This window comes from Copadichromis virginalis, linkage group LG11 (assembly GCF_057382275.1).
Source record: "Copadichromis virginalis isolate Kocher_CV1m ecotype Utaka linkage group LG11, C_Virginalis_male_GT1.1, whole genome shotgun sequence".
Classification (NCBI taxonomy): domain Eukaryota; kingdom Metazoa; phylum Chordata; class Actinopteri; order Cichliformes; family Cichlidae; genus Copadichromis; species Copadichromis virginalis.
The window spans coordinates 30785670-30807919 of record NC_140628.1 but is presented as its reverse complement, the minus strand read 5'-3'; the positions used below and the strand labels follow the sequence as shown (position 1 = coordinate 30807919).

The 22250-nt window shown below is 40.0% G+C and overlaps 2 protein-coding genes across 2 annotated transcripts; both read left to right on the top strand.

Moving 5' to 3' along the window:
- The first annotated feature begins 4838 nt into the window (after positions 1–4838).
- On the top strand, positions 4839–5753 carry LOC146699032 (free fatty acid receptor 3-like). The gene has a single exon (XM_085472596.1). It carries the CDS (start codon positions 4845–4847, stop codon positions 5751–5753), a length of 909 nt encoding a protein of 302 aa, XP_085328722.1. The 5' UTR covers positions 4839–4844.
- Positions 5754–20651: 14898 nt separating this feature from the next.
- On the top strand, positions 20652–21882 carry LOC146699031 (free fatty acid receptor 2-like). The gene has a single exon (XM_085472718.1). It carries the CDS (start codon positions 20661–20663, stop codon positions 21573–21575), a length of 915 nt encoding a protein of 304 aa, XP_085328844.1. The 5' UTR covers positions 20652–20660; the 3' UTR covers positions 21576–21882.
- The last annotated feature ends 368 nt before the right edge of the window (positions 21883–22250 follow it).

Sequence of the window (22250 nt, the reverse complement as noted above, 5' to 3'; positions counted from 1 at the left end):
ATTTGCCTACTAATATACCTAATATACTGTTTGCCTACCGGGTCGGTAGGGATGATGCAGTAAACATGGGGCTGCATTACATCCTGCAACACCTCGACCGCCCGGGAACTCATGCCAGGGTCCTGTTTGTGGACTTTAGTTCAGCTTTTAACACCATTGTGCCTGAACTTCTCTCCTCCAAACTCTCCCAGCTCAGCGTGTCACCAGCTACCTGTCAGTGGATCACCAGCTTCCTGACAGATAGAAAGCAACAAGTGAGACTGGGGGAGATCACCTCTGAAACTCGGTCCCTCAGTATTGGTGCCCCTCAAGGATGTGTCCTCTCACCACTACTGTTCTCCCTCTACACTAACGACTGCACTTCCAAGAACTCGGCTGTTAAACTCTAAAGTTTGCAGATGACACCACTGTCATTGGCCTCATTCAGGATAGTGATGAGTCTGCATACCGGCAGGAAGTTGAGCGGCTGGTACTCTGGTGCAGTCAGCACAATCTGGAGCTGAACACTCTTAAAGCTGTAGAGATGACAGTGGACTTCAGGAGACATCCCTCAACTCTGCCCCCCCTCACCATATCAGACAGCCCTGTGTCGACTGTGAAGACCTTCAAGTTCCTGGGTACCACCATCTCCCAGGACCTGAAGTGGGAGACCAACATCAACTCCATCCTCAAAAAGACCCAGCAGAGGATGTACTTCCTGAGACAACTGGGGAAGTACAGTCTCCCACAGGAGCTGCTGATCCAGTTCTACACTGCGGTCATTGAGTCTGTCCTGTGCTCTTCCATCACAGTCTGGTATGGAGCAGCCACTAAACAGGACAGGAACAGACTGCAGCGGACTGTACGGGCAGCAGAAAGGATCGTCGGCGTCCCCCTGCCCTCCATCCAGGATCTGTACCTCTCAAGAACCAGGAAACGGGCAGGGAAAATCATCACAGACCCCTCACACCCTGGTCACAGACTTTTTGATCTGCTGCCCTCTGGCAGACGGTACAGAAGCCTGCAGACCAGGACCACCCGACACAGGAACAGTTTCTTTCCCCTCTCCATCTCCCTTCTAAACAGTTGACCTGTCACACTGCTCCCACTGCCAGACTGCAGCTGCACCTTATGTACATTCTGTAGTATTCATTCCACCTCATTTCATTTCTGTATTTTATGTATATAACTTTAGATTAGTTATTTATAGTTGGTTTACACAGCGTTGTGTATGTATGTGTAATGTGTATATATAGACACGTGTGTGTGTGTGTGTGTGTGTGTGCGTGCGTGCGTGCGTGCGTGCGTGCGTGCGTGCGTGCGTGCGTGCGTGCGTGCGTGTGTGTGTGATTTACATTGCTGTGCTTGAGAGGCACCATCTACCGGAACCAAATTCCCTGTATGTGTCTGCACATATACTTGGCCAATAAACACGATTCTGATCATGATTCTGATTCTGATTTATATTTGGTCTTTTTAGATCGCCCTGTAATCCTACCTGAGACCTCGTGCCACCTTACAGGAGACCTTCTGAGGTGTATCTGTTTGGTTGATGCATCCCCTAATGCTTCTATATACTGGATTATAAATGGAAATTACACCCATTTGTCCTCATTCACCTCTGCTTTGACAAATAAGAAACATGTAGTCTTTGGGGAAATAAAGATTAAAGTTAAAACCCAGACCAATGTATCGTGCACAGGCAGAAACCCACATGGAAGTGACACCAAAAAGATACCTGCAGTCAGTTTGTCAGAATCAAGTAAGTAGCACTTAAGACTAACAGTGTGTATATGTTTGTGTATTCAGGCATGAATGGTGTTTACCCAATTTCCTTCAGGGTCAACCTTCAGGATCAATAAAGTTTTATTGAATTGAATTGAATTGAATGTGTGTCTGTAAAAAATGTTTCTTTGTTTTTCAGCCCTTTTGCTGTGGCTCATGCTTCCAGGAATGATTTTCCTCTTTGGATGTGCTGTTCTCATTTACAGAAAATATCCTGTAAAGAGGTTAGTAAACTGTGTTTCATGTTATTGTTTTTGGTGTTTAAGATGTAAAAGTATTAACACAGATTTCTTTTTAAATACTTGACAAACATATATTTCAAATTTACTAAATTCAAACATCTTTTAGATTATTTTTTGGAGGAGGTCAAGTCCAGCAACAACAGATAAACAACATTTTTCATCGGTGAGGAAAATCATTTCAAGTGAAGCTACCTCAGTTTTGATGATGTGTTGTAAAGATATGATAATTAGTATGCAATAAGTAAAGTAGCCTTATTTATCTGAGTAATCTCTTCTGTAAGAGCTCAAATATATATATGCAAGGCAGCAAAAACCTTTACACAATGATTGGGGGTCAGTTGCTGCAGAATATAACATGGTATGTCTCTAAATGAGCAAAAATATTTAAAGTTTCTGGGTGGCTTTGTAATATTTTTCTTCTAACTTTTGCTAGCTCACAAAATGAAGACACACAAATACACCTACACAGACCTGACAGAGCCCTGGAGATGGAAAGACTTTCCTGTGTTTATGACAATGATTTCCTGGAAGAAATGCAAAGATCGGCGAGATCTCAACACTACCAAAACAGTGAAACGCTTCTCCAAAGCAAAAATGAAACAGAGCCACCTGACGAGGTTTTACCACAGAAAATACTCATTTCAAGTTTAAAGCATATGAAATCACCCTACATGTATCAGAATGGAAGTTGATGTAGATCTTGACACATATAATCAAATTGCTTAAATCAGACTGTACAGTTATGTTATGCTATTGTTTTTTTAACTATTGTAATTTCTCAAACATCTAAAAGTAGTAAAATTATATATTTTACTTCCCACAAAATTTGTATTGCAACATGAGGGTTTATCTGGAGTAATGACCAGAGGGAATTTGCTGCTGTCTCACACAGTAGGTTCCATTGATTGTTGGAGCAATATAGTCTACTTGCAATGTATATTAGAGTGACATACTTTTGTACTCTCAGTTTTCTCTTAAGCAATTCTGTTAGACTTGTCACTGTTAGACTAGATAGTTTTGCCAAAGCATCAGTTATATTTTTGAACATATACATGTCTATCTTTATTTCCTGTTGCAATCTTAACGTGTTGTAACAAACAAGGAAATCAATATTTAAACAACAGAAAACTGAATTGCAAGCAGAAGAATACTTGTTCTTTACTCCACTGCAAAACTGACAAACATCTATGATCATGCCAAGGTGGGAATATATTCAAATAAGGATAATTAAAATATTGTGAAAAACAATTTCTTACACAATGCCCTCTTCTATGAGAGGTCTAAGTTTGAATATAAAATATACTGAATATATATATATTATATATTTGAATATATAAAAGTTTATGATTATAGAATTTCAGACAAAGAAGAGCCAACATCAATTGCAGTTTTGCATTTGAGTTAATATTAACTCACTGGTGGCTGCTATAGCTTTTTGTAGTCCCCTGTGTGTTTGATGGAGCTTGACTCAGTGTTTCCAGTTTCTCACATTTTATATCAGCTTATCTTTGAACCCACGAGTTAACCTGTAAGTCTTTCATGAAATACAGCCGGAGTCAGACTAGTTGTAGTTTTAGTCACAGCATTTTGGAATCTTCTGCTGCTGCGTAAGTAAATTTATTTACCTAATGAAATGAAACATACCAGAGCCTGCTTGCAATTAAGAAATTGAGCAATTAAAATCATATCCAAAAGTTATTTTAATCATATTTTTAGAAAACGGAAACAGGATCACAATTACAACTGAGGTTACAACTGCATCTATTGCTCAAACGTCATCATGCTGATCTGAATTCTTTAAAATCAAATGTCTGTGACAGAGAACACAAATTATATGCTGATGATATTGCAGTAATAAGCAAATATGCTATTCATTCTGTGTCAGTGTTATTAGAGGCTGTTGAAACATAGTTATCCAGTTACAAAATCATCTGGTATAAATCAGAAGACATACCAGTATCTTCAGCTTGCTGTCCTATTCAAAAGAATGAACCCACTGTGCAGAGTGATGTCTTTTAAATGTCACTTTTAGACGTACAGTTTTAGTCCAATTGATGGGGTTGTTTTGTAAACCCAAGCAAAATCTTTTTCGACGTCTAACGTCTAGTGTTGACATTGGTAGGACCGCCGTGTACGGGCTTTTTATAGTCCACAACGACCACATTTGGATTTGTGGACGTCTTGTTAACATTATTATTACTTGACATTTTAAGATGAATTTCGCCATTTTTAATATTTCAACACATTTTAATAAATGACAAATTCAACCTGGTTACAAACAAATAAGTTCATTAATTGAAATAAGTACACCAATTAAAAATAAACAGGAAAATGTAAAATGCAGATCAGACATTATTATTAAAAGAAAACCAAAATCATCATAGCACTAACCCCATACTATATAAATTATTTAGTTATTTGCATCCCTGTTGTATGAAATGTGCCTCTAACAAAATAGAAACAACAGAAGATCTTAGCTGCCAAAAAGGCTGTGATGTGTGATGTGTTATTATTTTCAAAAATGGAAAATTTGTCTGGGAAGCCAGAGGAAAATTTATCCAGTATAAAATAATTGTTTGGTATTACCACACTCTTTCTAGACAATGTAAGTTTATTCAAGGATGCTTTGTGAGGGATTTTTAGGACAGAAACAGGTATAAAGAAATGGTATAAAGAAAAAAGCTAAGCTACTTCTTTTTTGGACAACAACATGCTTACACACAAAGTTGTTCCAAGTGTAAAAATAGAAAGTAATTTTAAAATGTCATTTGTCTTTCTAACCAAAAACATTTCAGTTGATATGTGGTTTTTTTTTCTAAATGTTGATTTAGGTCAATAATGGTGTCTACAGTGAGGACTGAGATCATTCTCTCAGTTTACATCATTTCATTCCTGATCGGCCTCCCCTGTAATCTCTTGGCTCTCTATGCGTTTAGTACCAAGATCTGTTCCAAGCTACGTCCAACAGACATCCTGCTGCTTAATTTGACCATCTCCGACCTGCTGTTTTTGGTCATCCTTCCTTTCAAGATGCACGAGGCAGCATCTGGTATGAAGTGGGATCTTCCCAACTTCATGTGCTCCATCACTTCCTTCACCTTTTTCTCCACAATCTACACCAGCTCCTTGCTGCTGATGGCAGTCAGTGTGATCCGCTACATAGGAGTAGCATTTCCTATCACCTATCATCTACTGCAGAAACCTGTGTATGCAATTGTTATCAGTGTTGCTGTTTGGCTCATCTCATCAGCACACTGCAGTATCATTTTCATCATCCAGCATCACCCATCTCTGGCCAGTAATAAATCCAATGCGTGTTATGAACAGTTTTCAGAGAAGCAGTTGAAGATCCTCCTCCCAGTACGTCTGGAGATTTTCTTTGTACTCTGCCTCATACCTCTTCTTATTTGTGTTTACTGCTCCTTGCGCTGCATCTCGATTCTGTACAGCCTATCCGGGATATCCCAGATGCAGAAACAGAAGGCCATTGGCATGGCCTCAGGGACTCTTGCTGTGTTCCTTATTTGTGTTCTGCCATTCAGTTTATCTCATTTAGTGGGTTACATCCAGGGACTAAGTCCAGAGTGGAGGTACTACATGTTGCTTCTGAGCTGTTTCAACACCTGTATCGATCCCATCATCTTCTACTTTTCCTCGTCCACCTTTCGCTTCTCAAGTGAAACGTTCATTTTTAGGAAGTGGTTCACTTTTTTAGGACTGAAAAGGAACAACAGCACCACTAACTAAGAAATGGAAAAATACATTTTCAAAACTAAATGTACCATTAACACATTTAAGTTCACTGCTGATGATGATCTAATATTTTTCGAGAGGACTGTATTTTCCTTTTGAAACCATTTTTCCTGTTTTCTACAAAATTCAAAGACATGTTTGTAGCATATAAAAATTTCATTTACTTATTTTTTCATTCAAGTACAAATATCAAAATATAAAATGAGCCCTGCAGCCCTGACACAAAACTTCCTCTTTTCTTTATTTTGAACTGGCCACTTTTCTGCATTCATGCAGTCTGCAAGTTATTTAGAAAGAGGTATGTTGTTAATTACAAATCACACACATTAAGTAAGAGGTGATGGCACTTCTAAAAGGCACCTAAATCAGGTTTTACATTTATTTTAGCAAACGATAAGACACATTTTTCGTCAGTGAAATATGTGGGATTTAAATGATTGGAGTTTTTTCGTTTGTTGTGTTTTTTGCTCTATTTTTGAAAGCTTTTTCATATAACAACTGATTTTCTTTATTAGTATCAATATATAGTAATTTATTTAACCTTAACTGCAAAGCTCATATGTAATATATATCACTGGAATATTAGATGCTGTAACTACAGTTCTCTACTGGTCCTGAACTTTGGACTTTAAATCACATCCAAATATCAGTCAGTGCATTTAAAAGCATTTGAAATGAGTGGAACTGTGTTGTTGTAAGTCTTAATGAAATAGATGCTAACTATGGAACCTTGTTAACATTGTTGAGATTATCCAAGCTGTCATAGTCCTGAGTCATTTTGACCCACCGTTCTGGGTTGTCTTGTGTTTTTGTAATTTATTAGTTCATTATTTATTCTAAGATCCCTAGGTTGTTCCGTTTAGTTTATTGGATGCCCCCTTGTATCTCTGCCCTCTGTATCTCCCTATGTGTCCCTGTTTCACATTGTGATGTGAGTTCTTGTGCTGTGTCTCCCTTCGTGTTTTATTCTGTTATTTTTTCCACATTTCCCCAGCGCGTCATGTCTGTGCTCTCCCTCATGTTCCCTCGCTCCCTCGTCTGCCTCTCCTCCACTCCCACGTCATGTCTCCTGTTTTATTGTGAAGGTCCCACGTTTTCATGTTCATTCTGTTCAGTCCAGCCTCCCCTGTCTCGTTATGGTTATCCGTGTCAGCTGTGTTCCTCATGTTTTGTCACTTCCTTGTTATCCCTCTGTGTATTTAAGTCAGCATCTCCCTCAGTCCTCTCTCCTCCTTCATGCTGTGTGTTCCCATGTGTGCATTTCTGTAAAGTTTAGCATATATTTTCCCAGTCTAGTTTAGTTTTGTATCATTTCCTTGAGTCAGCAAATAAAGCTGCATTTTGAGTTCATTCCCGTGTGTTGCGAGTCTTGCATTTTGGGTCCAATCTCCTGCATGCCACACAGCCATATCATGACACAAGCTCCTTTTAGTCAGGTGCAATCTTTAATTTGAAGTTATGGTGGATCCCATATGACAGAGCATGCCTCAAAACAAGTTATGGTGGTGTACAAGATTCCAAAGTTTTACCACCAATAAAATAAAAATTTTAACATTTTTGTATTTTTTTTCTGCCCTGGAGCTGGATTTTCTCATGTTGAGGAAGAGCTTTCCAGATGTTCAGTGTTATGGTCCCATCTTTGCTCAGGACCTACCATTTTTCTGTGCTCGACTGATTTCATTTCATTTTGTGGTTTCTCCAGTGCGTGCATTTGTGTAATAACTTTGAAGACCTAATAAAGACTATTTACAGCAGGTAAACAGCATCTGAAAGTCGTTTAATTAAGAAACAGGAAAAAACTGACTTAACGACCTGGTAAATGCATCTGGCTCTTCTGTTGATCCATCTGTTGTTTGCTAAAGACTTATCAGAAATGTAGTCATTGGAAGGGTGTCAAAAAACATTTTTAAGGATGGAAAATAAAAAGAAAAGGATGAGGCAGTGGCGGTCCTAGCCTGTTTGGCGCCCCAGGCGAACACTCCCTCTGGAATTTCGAAAAAACATCGATGCAAATTAGAAGTCTGTATCATAATGTCTGGTGTTTTCATGTTTGTTGTTTTGCTTTTATTTTGTTTTATTTTGCGAGTTGGTTATTAGATGCTGCTCCAGCCAGCCAGAGAATCCCCTGCCACCACCGTCACTGACACAAGACAGACGCCAATTATCAGCGCCAGAGAAGCACCCTGATAAGACATCGTGAATGCTTCCTGGCCATCCAGTGAAACTGTTGGGAAGACAACGTGAACATTTTCTTTGTACTGTATAATCTGCAGATTCTGACAGAAATCTGCAACTATCCTTTGAAGCACCGCTCCTCTAAAACAGCAATACGGATCATTATTAGGTTATTTACATTATTATCTATATAACAAAATAACTTAAAGCAAAAATTGGGAAAAAACGTAAAGTCCGAAGTCTTTATATTAAGGGCCATGAGTCAAACAATACTCTTTGCTCTGGGTCTAAACAGAGCGCGTTGTGTGTGAAGTCTTCCACGTTTGCTGTCGCATTTTAGTTGTAGTGAGAACAAGCAGACAACCCTGGGCACGTGTGCCACAGCTGGCACGTAAAGGGTTAACTGATGGCCCAACCATAGGACTGGCCATCGGGCATTTTCATTTTTATGGGCCGATAATCTTATTTCTTTGTAACGGTATGAACAATGAAAGGTGTTGGATTGGCCAGATCAGGGGTGCCCAATCCCGGTCCTCGAGAGCTACCGTCCTGCAGCTTTTAGATGCATCCTTGTTCCCACACACCTGAATCAAATGAATGGCTTGTTATCAGGCCTTTGCCAAACATGATGGCATGCTGTAGAGATCAAACCATTTGATTCAGCTGTGTTGGAGTAGGGATGCATCTAAAAGCTGCAGGACGGTAGCTCTCGAGGACCGGGATTGGGCACCCCTGGGCCAGATGCTGGCCGATGTGTAAATAACTCAGTTGTTTGATGGTAGCTATGCCGGAGCTGCCACAGAGGCCTGCAGGTGGATGAGGGAAAGCGGAGGCAGGAGGAGGAGAGACCCAAGGCGGCTGCCGGTCTGAGTATCAGGTGAACTGAACTTCAGGTAAGAAGTTATGACCTGCAGTCTATCTGGGTGTCATGAATCGCTGTGTGCAGGCAGGAGGTGAGGACTCAAAATGCAGGACTCGCAACACTGGAATGAACTCAAAAGGGCAGTTTATTGTAGATGCAGGAAAAAGATACAACTAATGAAGAACTAACCTAGACTGGGAGAATATAACCTAACATTCCACAGAGATGCACAAAAAGGATCACACAGCATGAGGGATGACGCGACACTGACTCAGAGAAACACAGGGTTTAAATACACTGGGAAGTAACGAGGGGAATGAGACACAGAAGGAGGGCACAGCTGGGAGAAATCAGAACTGACGAGACAAGGAAGCAAAGCATAACACATTCACATAAGACACAGACCTTCAAAGTAAAACAGGAAGTCTAACACAGAGACGCGAACTTGACTAGGGGAGACAGAGCAACTAAGAAACAGAGAACAACAACAAATACTGAGAAAACTAAACAGAATACAAGAAAGCCAAACTAACACACTAGACTATACAATAAACTGGGGCAACAAAGAGAACTAAGATAAAAGTACAAAAACTCAGAGACACAAGAAACTCAAAACACTGGGTCACCGACCCAGGACTGTGACACTGGGTCAGATATAAACCAAGTTTAGGTGTAGTTTATTTTCGTTGTGCTGACTTTTTACCATCAGTTACAATAACTCGTACTGCGTACTAGCTAGCATGACGGAGTTTCTATACAGCTGGGTGGGTGCTATGATGTTACTGATAGTGAACTTTTTTTAATTCATAAGGTTAGTTAGTAGAGTTGCCAACCGACCTATAAAAAACAGAATCGTTCCGTATTCAGAGAAAATATGACGCATTCCATATTGAGCTGAGAAGGAATGCAGTTTGTCCCGTACGTCAACTAGAATGAAAAAACACAAAGCTGGAGTTATTCTGCGTCTTTACGCTGTCAGCTGCATCTTCTTCTCTCATTCTCTCCTCTTCCCTCTCCTGTTGCTACTTCAATCATGAAACTGATCAATGATCAGCTAATAAGCTTTTTCTCTCTTGTTTGTTTATTGTCCACTTTGCGCCAGAAAGCAGAAACCAGCGGATGTTGCTCTAAACAACAGCATCACATTTAAGCTTGATCAGCTGTTGTTAGAATGTATTTAATATTAATTTCTAGTATCAGTTGATGTTTGCTGGAGCCACAGCTGTAAAAGCTGCTGGTCATGATATCGGTTTGGTTATCTGGCGAGAGGGAAACATGAAGATGAAACCAGGAGATGTCCTTACTGAATCATCAGAGCTGAACAGGTGACGGAGAAACAGGTTCACCTTTTAGGTGACATGAATGAGTTGAAGGGAAGTTATGAACTGTTTCTGAGAGACAAATAACACCAGGATCCTTTTCTAAGTAGCTGACAGCTGGTAACTGTGCAGGGGCGGGTCTAGCAAAGTTTTGCCAGGGGGCCAGGTAGGGTATTAACAGGGAAAGAGGGGCACAAAGAAACTTTTCTTTCTTATTCTCATTTAAAATGTCTAGCTTTTAATAAATAATTATCTGAATCTTACAACCAAAGTGGTCATCAGTGGTAAAATGTTTAGAAATCATACATAAATACTAACAAGATAGTGTACATTACTGTAACAACAGTTTTCGTTTTCATTCAAAGGCTTTATGGCGTTTCCTATAATACCTGGTGGGCCGGTCTCTAGTCAAAATGCCCGGGCCCATTTTTTGTTCCAGTCCAGCCCTGGGCACGACACGCAATGAATTAATCTGAGAAGGCGCATTTAAAAATAAATTGCCAGGCCAGCGGTGCACATCGCAAATTAGCTCGCATAGACACATTAGTTGTGCCGCTTCTTAATGATGGTATTTTAGCTAACAACCCCAACTACCAGATTCAACTTGTAATTGGATAAAAATGACTTTAGCCTACCAGTGAGAGGAAAATTGCCAGCTTGCAGTTTTTTCAAGTGATGTTGAAATTTCCAACACTTCAACTGCTTTAGGAGCTTTCCACTCAGCGCAACATCAGCACCACGGAAATACATCCGTAGACTCGAGACAGAATTCACAATGGGTTTTTGGGACTTTCAGGTGTATGGACCAATGTTTTCTTTTCTGATCAAACCAGAAAGCTTCAATCAGCAGCTGGATTTGTCTCTGGCAGAGTTAATGCCAGAGGAGACCATAAATAGCATTTGCATTTTCTGTTGTACAGTTCAATTGCTGTTATGGAGTTCTTGTTATGGATAAAAAGTGTCCTTTTTTTTTCGTTTCAAAATAGCTGATAACTAAGCTGCCAACATCTGCGAACAAATATAATTCTGTAAAGTTGTTCTATATAGTGTGTTCTTATATAATGTTATTAAATTTATTGCTAATGCAATCATATGGCACATTGACTTCTGAGGAAATTTTAGATGGCACTCGTCATCAGAAAGGTTGCCGACCCCTGCTTTAGTCAATATACTTCATTTGGTGTTACGATTTCCATTTTATACTGGTGTGAATAAAGTTCTTTAGGAAAATGTTCTTTTATGGCTTTGACTGCTGATCAGTCCCAAACAAATGAGGCAGGCAGCTCTCAGAACCAGCTACAGAATTTCAATAGTAAATAGGATCTGCTATATTTAGTTTTACAAGGTAAATGTGTGTACTTAACAACCAAAAAAAAAAAAAATTCTGTCTGTATCTTTCATCAAAGACTTTCATATTGTAACTTGTAAGTTCAAAGGTGAACTGATATAAAATGTCACACACAAGTCACATTTGACAAACCTCTTTACTCATCCTATAGTAGCCATCAGTAGGTAAAGCATGACTAAAATGCAAATTTTTCATCATGCTGTCTTTGGTATGCTAGTAAAGGACTTCTTCCCACTGTGTCTGCTGGAATAACTTTTGAACTTGATAATCAGGTATGGATTTAATCATGCCATGTGCCTGCTTGTAGTCAAAGTTACACTGTACACTGTGTTAAAGTCCAAGACACCAAACCATCACTGAAACACAGTTGCAATTTACAATGGATTTAATAATTATCTGACAGATTTAACTGGCAGTTAGTGTTGGTTTTCTCCTCTTTTATCTTCAGACTGTCTATCTAACTAATTAAATACATTTGATGGAACAAAAGGCATCCCGTAACCGTTTATTTTTAAGACATTGAATACTTTACCATATCCTTGCTCTTCTGTTTTGATTTGCAAAATTAAAATGTAAAACAACCCCTGCAGCCTTCTTAAACTTCTTTAACTCTAAACTCATCGATTCTTCTACTTATCTATAAAAAGGGATGCCCCGATTGACCAAAAACCACCCTTTTTTGTACACACATCAAATTTGAGGCACTGGCACTGCAACCTACTCTAGTTATCAGGTTTAGATTTTATTTGAGTGAATGGCATTTGTGGGTTTCAAGAATTAGTAGAGTTCTTTATTTCTTTGTTTTTTGATGAAAATCTTAAAACTGTCACTAAAGCTTCACCTTCCACTGAATTAAAGTGAACATTTTTTGGGGGGAGGCAGTGAAAAAAAATGTTATATCTATTTGATTAATAAATATTTTTGGTGAATAAACGCATGCTGGTTAATGAATGGTTGGCTGATAGCTGGTTGATGAATTTTCGATGAATTCCAGGTGAGTGTTACAGTATTGATCAAAGTGACAGTCTGGTTCCCAGTGCATCTATGTGTCTATTATGTCTAATATCTTTGCTCATATTGTTAAATAGTCTGCAGTCTACAAGATTTATGAAGGGGTTATATATATTAAAGAAATTGCCTGTTTTGCGAGTATCTTTATTACTGCGTTACTGTACATACTCTAAAATACAATGTAATACATTATAGACCAACAAGTCTTTTACATCCTTCTCAATACAAACAATAATATCTTGGCAAATACTGCAAATCATTTTTTTGGCAGAAGATAACTTTTTTTCAGCAGCTTTTTTTTAACTTCTTGAAAGTAGTAACGTCTCTTTCAAAGGTTCAGCTCAGTCACATCTATGTGTAGGAAATCCCTCACCTTACACTGCTGCCAGGCACAGACAAAGTACATGTATTTTCAACCTGGATGTGTGATTAGAAGAACCAAAAAATTGTTCATCATTAACAGAAATGTAAGTGCTACATAGCTGGCTTAAACAAATTATCACCTGTAAATCTTGTATTTTGTGCAGGGCACAAAAGTGCAGGGCAGAAAAGTTCCCTTAGTATTAATTTGACACATCAATGTTGTGTCATAACAAACAGAGGGAGCTGTTGCAACTGTTAAGAAACTCGAGGGAGACAACTTCGCAAAAAAAACCCTCAAAACACTCAACAGTCTTGGCTTCAGATTTTGACTTCTTTTCCACCTTGTCAGCGCTTATGATGCAATATGAGCAGGTTGCAAGGGGATGTGGAGGTGGTACAGTTTGGTGTCTGGGATTATGGTGTTGAATGCTGAGCTGTAGTCCATGAAGAACATCCTCACATAACTCTTCCTGTTCTCCATTTGGTTCAACACTTTGTGAAGGGTGACAGTATCCTCTGTGGACAGGTTTGCTCTGTAAGCAAAATGGTAGGGGTCGAGAGAGGGATGTAAGCAGTCTCTGATGTGCTGTGATACCATCTGTTTAAAACACTTCAGGATTACAGACTTGAGGCCTATGGGTATGTAGTCATTGAGGCTGTCTATATCAGTCTTTTTGAGGATGGGAATGATGGTGGAGACCTTCAGACAGTTGGGAACGGTGGCATTAGTCAGGCAGAGGTTGAACAGCCTGGTGAGGATCCCTGACAGTTGATGCGCGCAGGGTTGACCACAGACCCTTGGACCCAAACCAAGCAAAGAAGGTGTTGAGCGCTTCTCCTAGTTTGTAACAGTATCAATAGCTCATCAGACACAGGTGGGTGACAATTCTCAAGGGTGCCGGGCACGGACTCGGAATGAGTGCCACCCATGACATGAACACAGAGTGAGCAAGTGAGAGACCCTGGCAGCACTCAGGGAAGGCTGGGGGACAGTTTGTGTCTTTGTGTCTGTCTGCTTCCCGTTTTATTTCGGTGGTCTCTCGTCTTGTGTGCTTGTGCTTGTGCACTTGTGTCTGGGTCAACTTTGCTAGCAAAAGATAGAGAAGTGTTGAAAGGCTGCTCCAACGGAACTAATTCTTTCGGAGAAAAACACGAACACAGTATACAGTCGAGTCTTATTTCTTCACGTCATTAGGCCACAAATAGAGGTGACATGAGCCACATGATTGAGACACAGGCATTAGAGCCTCTTATTGCGTGTTTCGTTTGGGTTTCCAGCAATGCGTGAAATTGCCAAAGATAGAGAGGGCATAGCCTAACATATGAAACAGGAAAAGACCGCTGTGTAATCCATTTATTGCAAGAAAGTAACCCCCCTCCAGGGGCAAGGGTACCTAGACCCGCTTCGTAGAGTACGCTTGGGGAGTGTGATCGTGTGTACAGCGTCTCTTTATGTCTGTCTCCACGTTGGTTGAGTGTGGAGTAAGTGCATATGAGAGCATGAGAGTGGGAATGGATGTTTGTGTCTGTGTGTGCCTGTATGTCTGTGTCTATATGTCAGGTTGGGTATCAGACGCCACCTCTCTGGGGACACCTCAGGCCCTCCAAGGTTTGGAGGCCTATCTCCACCTACCACCACTTCCCCTGCCAGTGGCGGACTCCCTCAGACATCGGTGCGTTGGTGATTCTTTGTGTCTGGGGGTGGGCGTCCGGGTACACACCGGCTCACTCCTTGGCGGCCGCTTATCGGGGCCTGGAGCCTGGGGCTCGCTGGGGCCACTTCGGAGGTGGGGTGCCCCCGGCCTCTCGGCCTGGGGCTCGGTCACTCAGACACAGCTGGCTGCCGGCGGAGCTCACGGGCGCGTCACTGCAACTCCCCCTGGCTTCTGCTCCGCGGCTGCTGAGTGAGCCCTCATCTGGGACTCTCCTCAGCTCTTACTGGGACAGTGGCGCGGCTGCCCCTCTGTTGGTATTCCTTGGTCTCTTGTGCTCTGGGGGCCTCTGGATGTCTGGAGTTTTGATCTCCTCCATACCTGCTTCATACCCTGGTGGACGGGGCTGTGGCTCCACACACTCCCTAGCAGATCGTTACATGGAGAAACCTTTGGAATGCAAGCATGCTGATCCACACAGGTATGCACACAGGTGTACACACGGGTATTCACAGACGCGGACTACAGCTTTCTTGGCTGCTGCCTCAAAGCACATTGTGCGCTGTCTATCTTGCGTGCTGCACAATATCGTTTATTATTTAGTATCTACTGATATCTACTGCTAGCTAGTTTATTGTGATGGTGCCGTTTTTTTTATTATGTTGTTCTTTGTTGTTTGCTTTCTCTTCTGTTTTTTTCTCCATACAGGTGACCCAGGTGTTTTTTTTTTTTTTGTTTTTTTTTTCTTTCTTCCCCCCCTCCTCACCGTCTCTTCTCCCCTTTGGTTTTCTTTCTCTCCCTCTCTTTCTTTCTCCCTGTCCTATCCCCCAGTCATGTCTGTCCTGTTTGTAGCAACTAAAAATAAAACAAATTCATAATTATAATAAAGGTCAATCAAATGGACCAATATGGCAAGGCCATGATGATCCACTTGGTAAAATAAATCCGCTTGGCATCTTTCTTAGCCTTAAGACAACAATTCTGATGGCTAAAGATCCAAACGGGACACAAAAAAAAAAAAAAAAAAAAAGTAACCATATTCTGAATACCACCTTTTTTTAAAATAGTAACTGTAACGGAATACAGTTACTCATGTTTTGTATTTTAAATACGTAACACAGTTACATGTATTCTGTTACTCCCCAACACTGGTTACCTCACCCTTCTGTACTCCTGTTTCCAAGAGTTATTTCTCCAGTACAAGTTTCAGTTGTGATTTTTTTCATCTGTTATCTTCTGCATTTTGAGCGAGTTGGGAATAAGGCAACCATCCATCAGAGCCGTGCCAGCGACCAAGTGGCTCCTCCATAGTTAGAAAGCCTCATGTCCTGGGCACTTCAAACCCGCCAGTTATTGGCCCTGAAGAAACAGAGGGTCACAGACCGATTCCACTTCAAGCTAGGGAAACAGATTACATCTGTTTTAGAAAAACAACAAAACAAAAAAAACAAAACAAAGAGCTTTAGTAAGGTCTTCAGATGCAGTTTAAAGGACAGATTTTATCATGGCAGCCAGCATCAAACTCAAGGGGTGGATGAAGGTGATAGACAGGTCTGGTCTCCCTGGGCAGTTCAAGCCATGGGTTTAGCAGCAGATTCTCTCATGAATTATCTGGCCCTCGCTCGTATATGAGGTGCCCATGACTATAGTCCCATTTCCTCCCAGTCTTGCTGTCCAAGCAAGACTGGGAGGAGATGGAAGAAAGAAGAGGCAGTGGTGGGATTGGGAGCATTCCTTCAGTCCTGGTCAACAAGAAGGAAAGATGTTAACTAGTTCTTGAGGAGGTGCACTTATTCTGATAAAGTGGGAGCAGACAATGAAGCAAAATGTCAGCTGGCAAGATATCTGCTCATGTAACCCCCAGAGGATTAAATTCCTCATCCAGGAAGTTTGACTTGCTTCCCAGATGTTCTCATGGTACAAGGTTGAGTAGCCAGCCTGTCGCCTTTGTTCAGGGACAGGGACCCTCGAGCACATCTTGAACACTTGCTGTATGGGACCGAGCTAAGGACCAGATCCTAGAGTCTATTGCAGCGGCAATCAGCAAGGGGATTAAAGATAACAGGTGCAGCACTGTCGTAACCAGAACCATCAGGATAGTCACTGCTGGATAGCAACCAGAGAACCAACCCAAAAACTCAAAGGGGGGCTTGATTGCAACCACACAAGACTGGCAGTTCAACAGGTATATTTTAATTTGGCCTTTTTAGGTCCCACAGTAACTCTATCCTCCTGCCTTCTGAAGGGAAATATTCTGAGCTGTGGCTGCTTGACTGACACCTATATATCTACTTATATGGACTGCATTATTTCAAAGAATTCTGTGCATATTCATCTCTGTCTCAATAAATGAAAGAAATGTGGTCACTGGTAAAATAAGGATACCAGCCAAACTATCTATTTCACAACTTGGAGTCATGGAGACCGACAGAAGCCCACATGCTGAGCACTGGAAAGAATTCAAAAGGTTTATTTACAGGTTTGTTTGAGGAAAAAAATAATGTAATCAGTGAGGCATTTTAAGGTCCCTAAGTGGCAGCGAAGGTATTATGGGTTTCCAAGGCACACACACACTCTGAAGTATAAAGCTCACAGGCCTCAGGCAAACATGGAAAGGTCTGCACAGAGACACAGAAAGAGTTATGTACCCACCTGACGCAAAGATCTGGCAATGACTGAGTGTCTGCTCCAACATTAAGTAGCTGGCCTGATTGTTCAACTAGCTGCAGGTGATTCAGATCAGCTGAGCAACCACTGAGGAAAGGTAAACACTATACCCACAAAACACATGCACAGGCTGACAGGGGAAAAGAGTGACGGAAAGCCAGCATGATGCCGAGAACCTGCTGCGAAGTAACACAGAACAGGAAGTTAAAGGCAACGGTTATGTGTGTATGTAAGTAACACTTCTGATTACATTTTTGTGTGTATGTCATATTGTTATTCAAAAAGGTTTATGCTCAATTTCTTCTTTGCTGATGTGATTCTTGCTCATGGGAACTGTTTTCCTGATTAAATGTGAAATGTTCTGTTACAAAAATATATTCCAGCATCAGGTTGTTTGTATTGTTGTTTAATCTCTGGAGCTATGGAAGTGTATGTTTTTGTCAAATACATTTGCACAAATTTGTTTCTAATGCTCTGAATTCAAAAAAGTTCTTTAATTGTTATAGGGTCAAATATTTAGCAGGTATTATAAAGATAAAACTCTCAAATGTGAAGGAAGCTATAACCAGAAGTGGCTGTTAGCAGGGCTAAATTATTTTTAAAAAAATATAAGCTCTCATTGCTTCCAGCTGAGGGCATGGAGATATTTGCTCAATAATAATAAAAAAAATAGTGGCATCCCACACGATCTGCTTACATCTTCAGCATATCCTGTTTTCCACCTCTATCACTGTAAAGTGGACGTGGTGTAGATAAGATAAGAGTTGGATCTCAATATATTATTTAATAATATTTGGGTATTGTTATAAGATATGTAAGATATTTAGCAGATGCTATGTAGATCACCATCTAATATCTCTGAAATATCTCTTAATGCTTTATGTTTCTACTCCAGAAACATGAGTTTTTGTTTCACAGAAAACTGTTGTGTAGAAAATGTGTTTTCTGATGGCAACAAATGATGTTAGTATTTGAAATGTTTGAGATTTGTTTGAAATTGGTACACAATTAATTAGTTCTACTTAGGGTTGGGCGATATGTAAAAATTTATGTATGTATGATGTAAAAACAATCGTAAGCCCAATAATCGACGATGGGCAATATATTGGCACATACGCAGACTTTTAAAGGGCGGAGCAATGTAATCATGCAAAGACTGATTTGCGCGTTTACAAAACAGAACAACTCCACACATGGACGAACTAAATGCCAAAAAATATAAAGTCGCCAATTTGGGATTTCTTTGGCTTTAAACCGGATGAAAGAGGTAAATCTAAGGATGTAACCAAAGCGGTGTGCCACTTCCGTGAGAATTTGCTCACGGATGAAAGACGGTGCTGTTAAAACATCGCAAATATTATTTTTTCTTTTGACTACTTCTATTAGCTCCATCATTATGAGCAGATTTACACATGGACAAATAAATAAATCAATCGCCCTTGTAAAAACAATATTCCATATATTTGTCCAATCGCCCAGCCCTAGTTCTGTTATAATTTTGGAATATCTGACTACAAGTTTTCCTTATATTGATACAGTCCAGTCACTTGGCAGTGTTCATTCTCATAAAGAAACCTAAAACTGCCATAAAAATGAATGTAGTACATTTAACCAAAAGAAACAATAGGCAACCAAATCAGCAAGTGAAAATGAAGCAAGCTCCTTAACTTTGGGATCTACTGTTTTGTTATAAATTTTGACATACATGTACATACAAGCGTCTTAATGTTTCTGTGAAACTGGAAAAGGAAGTTGTGGTGGAGGGTTGCAGCATTGGTGTGTCGCTAACAGTAACCTCCTATCTACACACTGATTCAGAAAGCCATTGAACCAGAGAAGAATAAATTCAGCTGAGAGTAAAAGATTTCCTTCAGCAACACCACATACTTCTCTTAGGTTGAAATACAGCCAGCGATAAGTGTACAGTCATTTTCATAACTGGCCATTACTGTTTCAAGTATAAAACGCATGAAGAGCATGAATCAGACTGAAAGTCAATATAGACTCTTACAAACAGAACTACATTTCCTGAATTACACTAACTGTATCTTTTTTTTTCTATTGCTGATGCACTGGACTTTTACCCCCTACAGGGTGTGCATTGCAACATTTTTTAAACTACTGACATGAGGACATTTGTTTTGAGTGGTAAATGGACTGGTTCTTTTAAATCACTTTTTTACTCTACCTGAGAACTTAAAGTGCTTTATACAACATGCCCCATTGCCCCATCCACACACACATTATACTCCAGTGGATGCCACAAAGAGCAACTTGGAGTTTGAGTCTAGCCCAGGGATATTTGTCATGCAGACTAGAGATGCCGGGGACAAAAGCACCAACTTTGCAATTAATAGATGGCCTGCTCTACCTTCCGCGCTATGGCCAGCCCTTTACATTGTAGGTTCCACACAGTTGTTCCCATTTCAGTTACATATACTGCTGAAGTTATTCTACTTAAGCATGAGCACCGATACATTTTTAAAAAGTAGCATAGATTGCAAAAGGACCAGTGATATTTTTAAGATACTTGATACCATAGTTATTTCCTGTTGCAAGAGATGTCAATTTCGGGAAAAGGAAATCATTGACAAACTGTTCCTAAGCAACAGATAACAGAACTATAGAGGTTAAAGCCTACATGTTATTTTCCCCTGCGCTGCTGGAATCACAAATATCTTAAAACACTATGAATTAATTGTCTACTTGGGGGAAAAAATGTATGTATAAAATGATTATTTCTTCCCTGAGTTTTGTTGTAGGTGTAACTATATCATTTTTAATTCTAATTATAAGTTCATAAATGATTACAGGAGAGTAAAACATAGGAAGAGGTCTTAACCCATCTAAGACAAACTGTTAACATGCTGCAGTTTTGCATCGTAGTTAATATTAACCACTGGTACTAGTCACGCTGAAGTCACATGTGACTTCAGCATGACTGTTTCCGGCTTCTAACATTTTATATCAGTTCATCTTTGAACTCACGCGTTACAACTTGAAAGTCTTTGATGAAAGTTGCAGAATGGAATTTTAGTTGTTGTTAAGGCTGGAAACTTTCTTCTGCTTGGTGAGTAAATACATTTACCTTATCACACCAAATACAGAAGATTCTACGGTTGGTGAAGTTCTACGGCTGATGCAGAAAGTCGACTGCCTCATTTCTTTGGCACTGATCAGTGATCAAAGTGAATAAAAGTCATTTTATTCACCACAATGTAAAATGCAAAAATCAAAAGTATCAACTAAGCAATATTTAAGGTGCTTATTGTACTTCTTTATTTATGCATTTAACTATTTACATAGACAGGTTGGAAATAAAACTGTTCAATATTGTTCAATACTGTTCAATGTGATTGATCAGTGAACGTTTGAACAGGCAGCTGTCTTTTACTCTGTGTTTAAATTGTCAGAAAAAAGCTAAATATTTTATTATTATGGGGTATATTTTTTCTAAACTGTGACTGGTATCTGTTCTTTTTCTTTTTTTGGTTTAGGTCCATAATGGAATCTACCGTGAACAGTGGAGTGATTCTTTCAGTTTACATCATTTCATTCCTGATTGGCTTCCCCTGTAATCTCTTGGCTCTCTATGCATTTAGTACTAAGATTCACTCCAAGCCACTTCCAACAGACATCCTGCTGCTCAACCTGACTGTCTCTGACCTGATGTTTTTGATCATTCTGCCTCTCAAGATGCACGAGGCAGCATCTGATATGGAATGGAATCTGCCCAACTTCATGTGCTCCATCACCTCCTTCACATTTTTCTCCACAATCTACACCAGCTCCTTGCTGCTGATGGCAGTCAGCGTGGTTCGCTACATAGGAGCAGCATTTCCTATCACCTATCAGAAGCTGCACAAACCCATGTATGCAATTGTTATCAGTGCTGTTATTTGGCTGATCTCGACAGCACACTGCAGCATTGTTTTCGTCATCCAGCATCACCCATCTTTGGCCAGCAATAATTCCAGTACTTGGTGCTATGAGCGTTTTACAGACGAGCAGAAGCAGATCCTCCTCCCAGTACGTCTGGAGTTTTTCTTTGTACTCTGCCTCATACCTCTTCTTATTTGTGTTTACTGCTACTTGCGCTGCATCTTGATTCTGTACAGCCGGCCCAGGATATCCCAGATGCAGAAACAGAAGGCCATTGGCATGGCCTCAGGGACTCTTGCTGTGTTCCTCATTTGTGTTCTGCCATACAATTTATCTCATTTAGTGGGTTACATCCAGGGACAAAGCCCAGAGTGGAGGTACTACAGCTTGCTGCTTAGTTGTTTCAACACCTGTATTGATCCAATCATTTTCTACTTTTCCTCCTCCATCTTCCGCTTGTCAAGTGAAAAGTTCATTTTCAGGAATTGTATGCTCAGTCCTTCACGGTTCCAAGGACATGTCAACAGCTCTAGCTAGACTAACATTTCCTTTCATTAGTAATTGTTCATATTTAGTTTGATTATATTTGTTTGAGTGCACATTACAGAGATAAAAATAATATGCAGTATGTAATCTCTCACAAGTTTTCTGCTCCCCACTCACACAAACTATTTTTGGTGATTAAAAAGACAAAAAAAAAACATTGTTGCGTAACACTGGTGCCGCACAGTGGAAAAGTGAGGTCATTTTGATATAAACTGATGCATCATTACCTGATCTAGTCACTTTGCATGTGTTTAGAAAATGTGTTTACTGATAGCGAGACATAAGATTTTTTTTTTTTTTTAAATAGCTGTACAGGGTTTATCTGAACTTCCTCATAACTGTTCAATGACTCAAAATAAAATGTTAATGAAAATAGAAGTGTTTATAAAACTGAAATGTATTTTTGATTTTATTTTTTTAAAGCAAAGATGGCATTTTTCTTATTCTGTAATGCTATCTATTGATTTGTTTTACTATTAGCAGAATACCTTAATATTACATATCTTGAAAACACTCATTTACATTAACAATCCTGCGCAGAAGGTCATAAACAGGGCCAATCAGCCTCAAACGCTTGCCTGGAAACTTGCCTGTCACAGCACTGTAAATGGCCACTGCACGCAGTTCAAAGAGAATTGGTCTGGTATGCAGAGAGGTGCACATAAT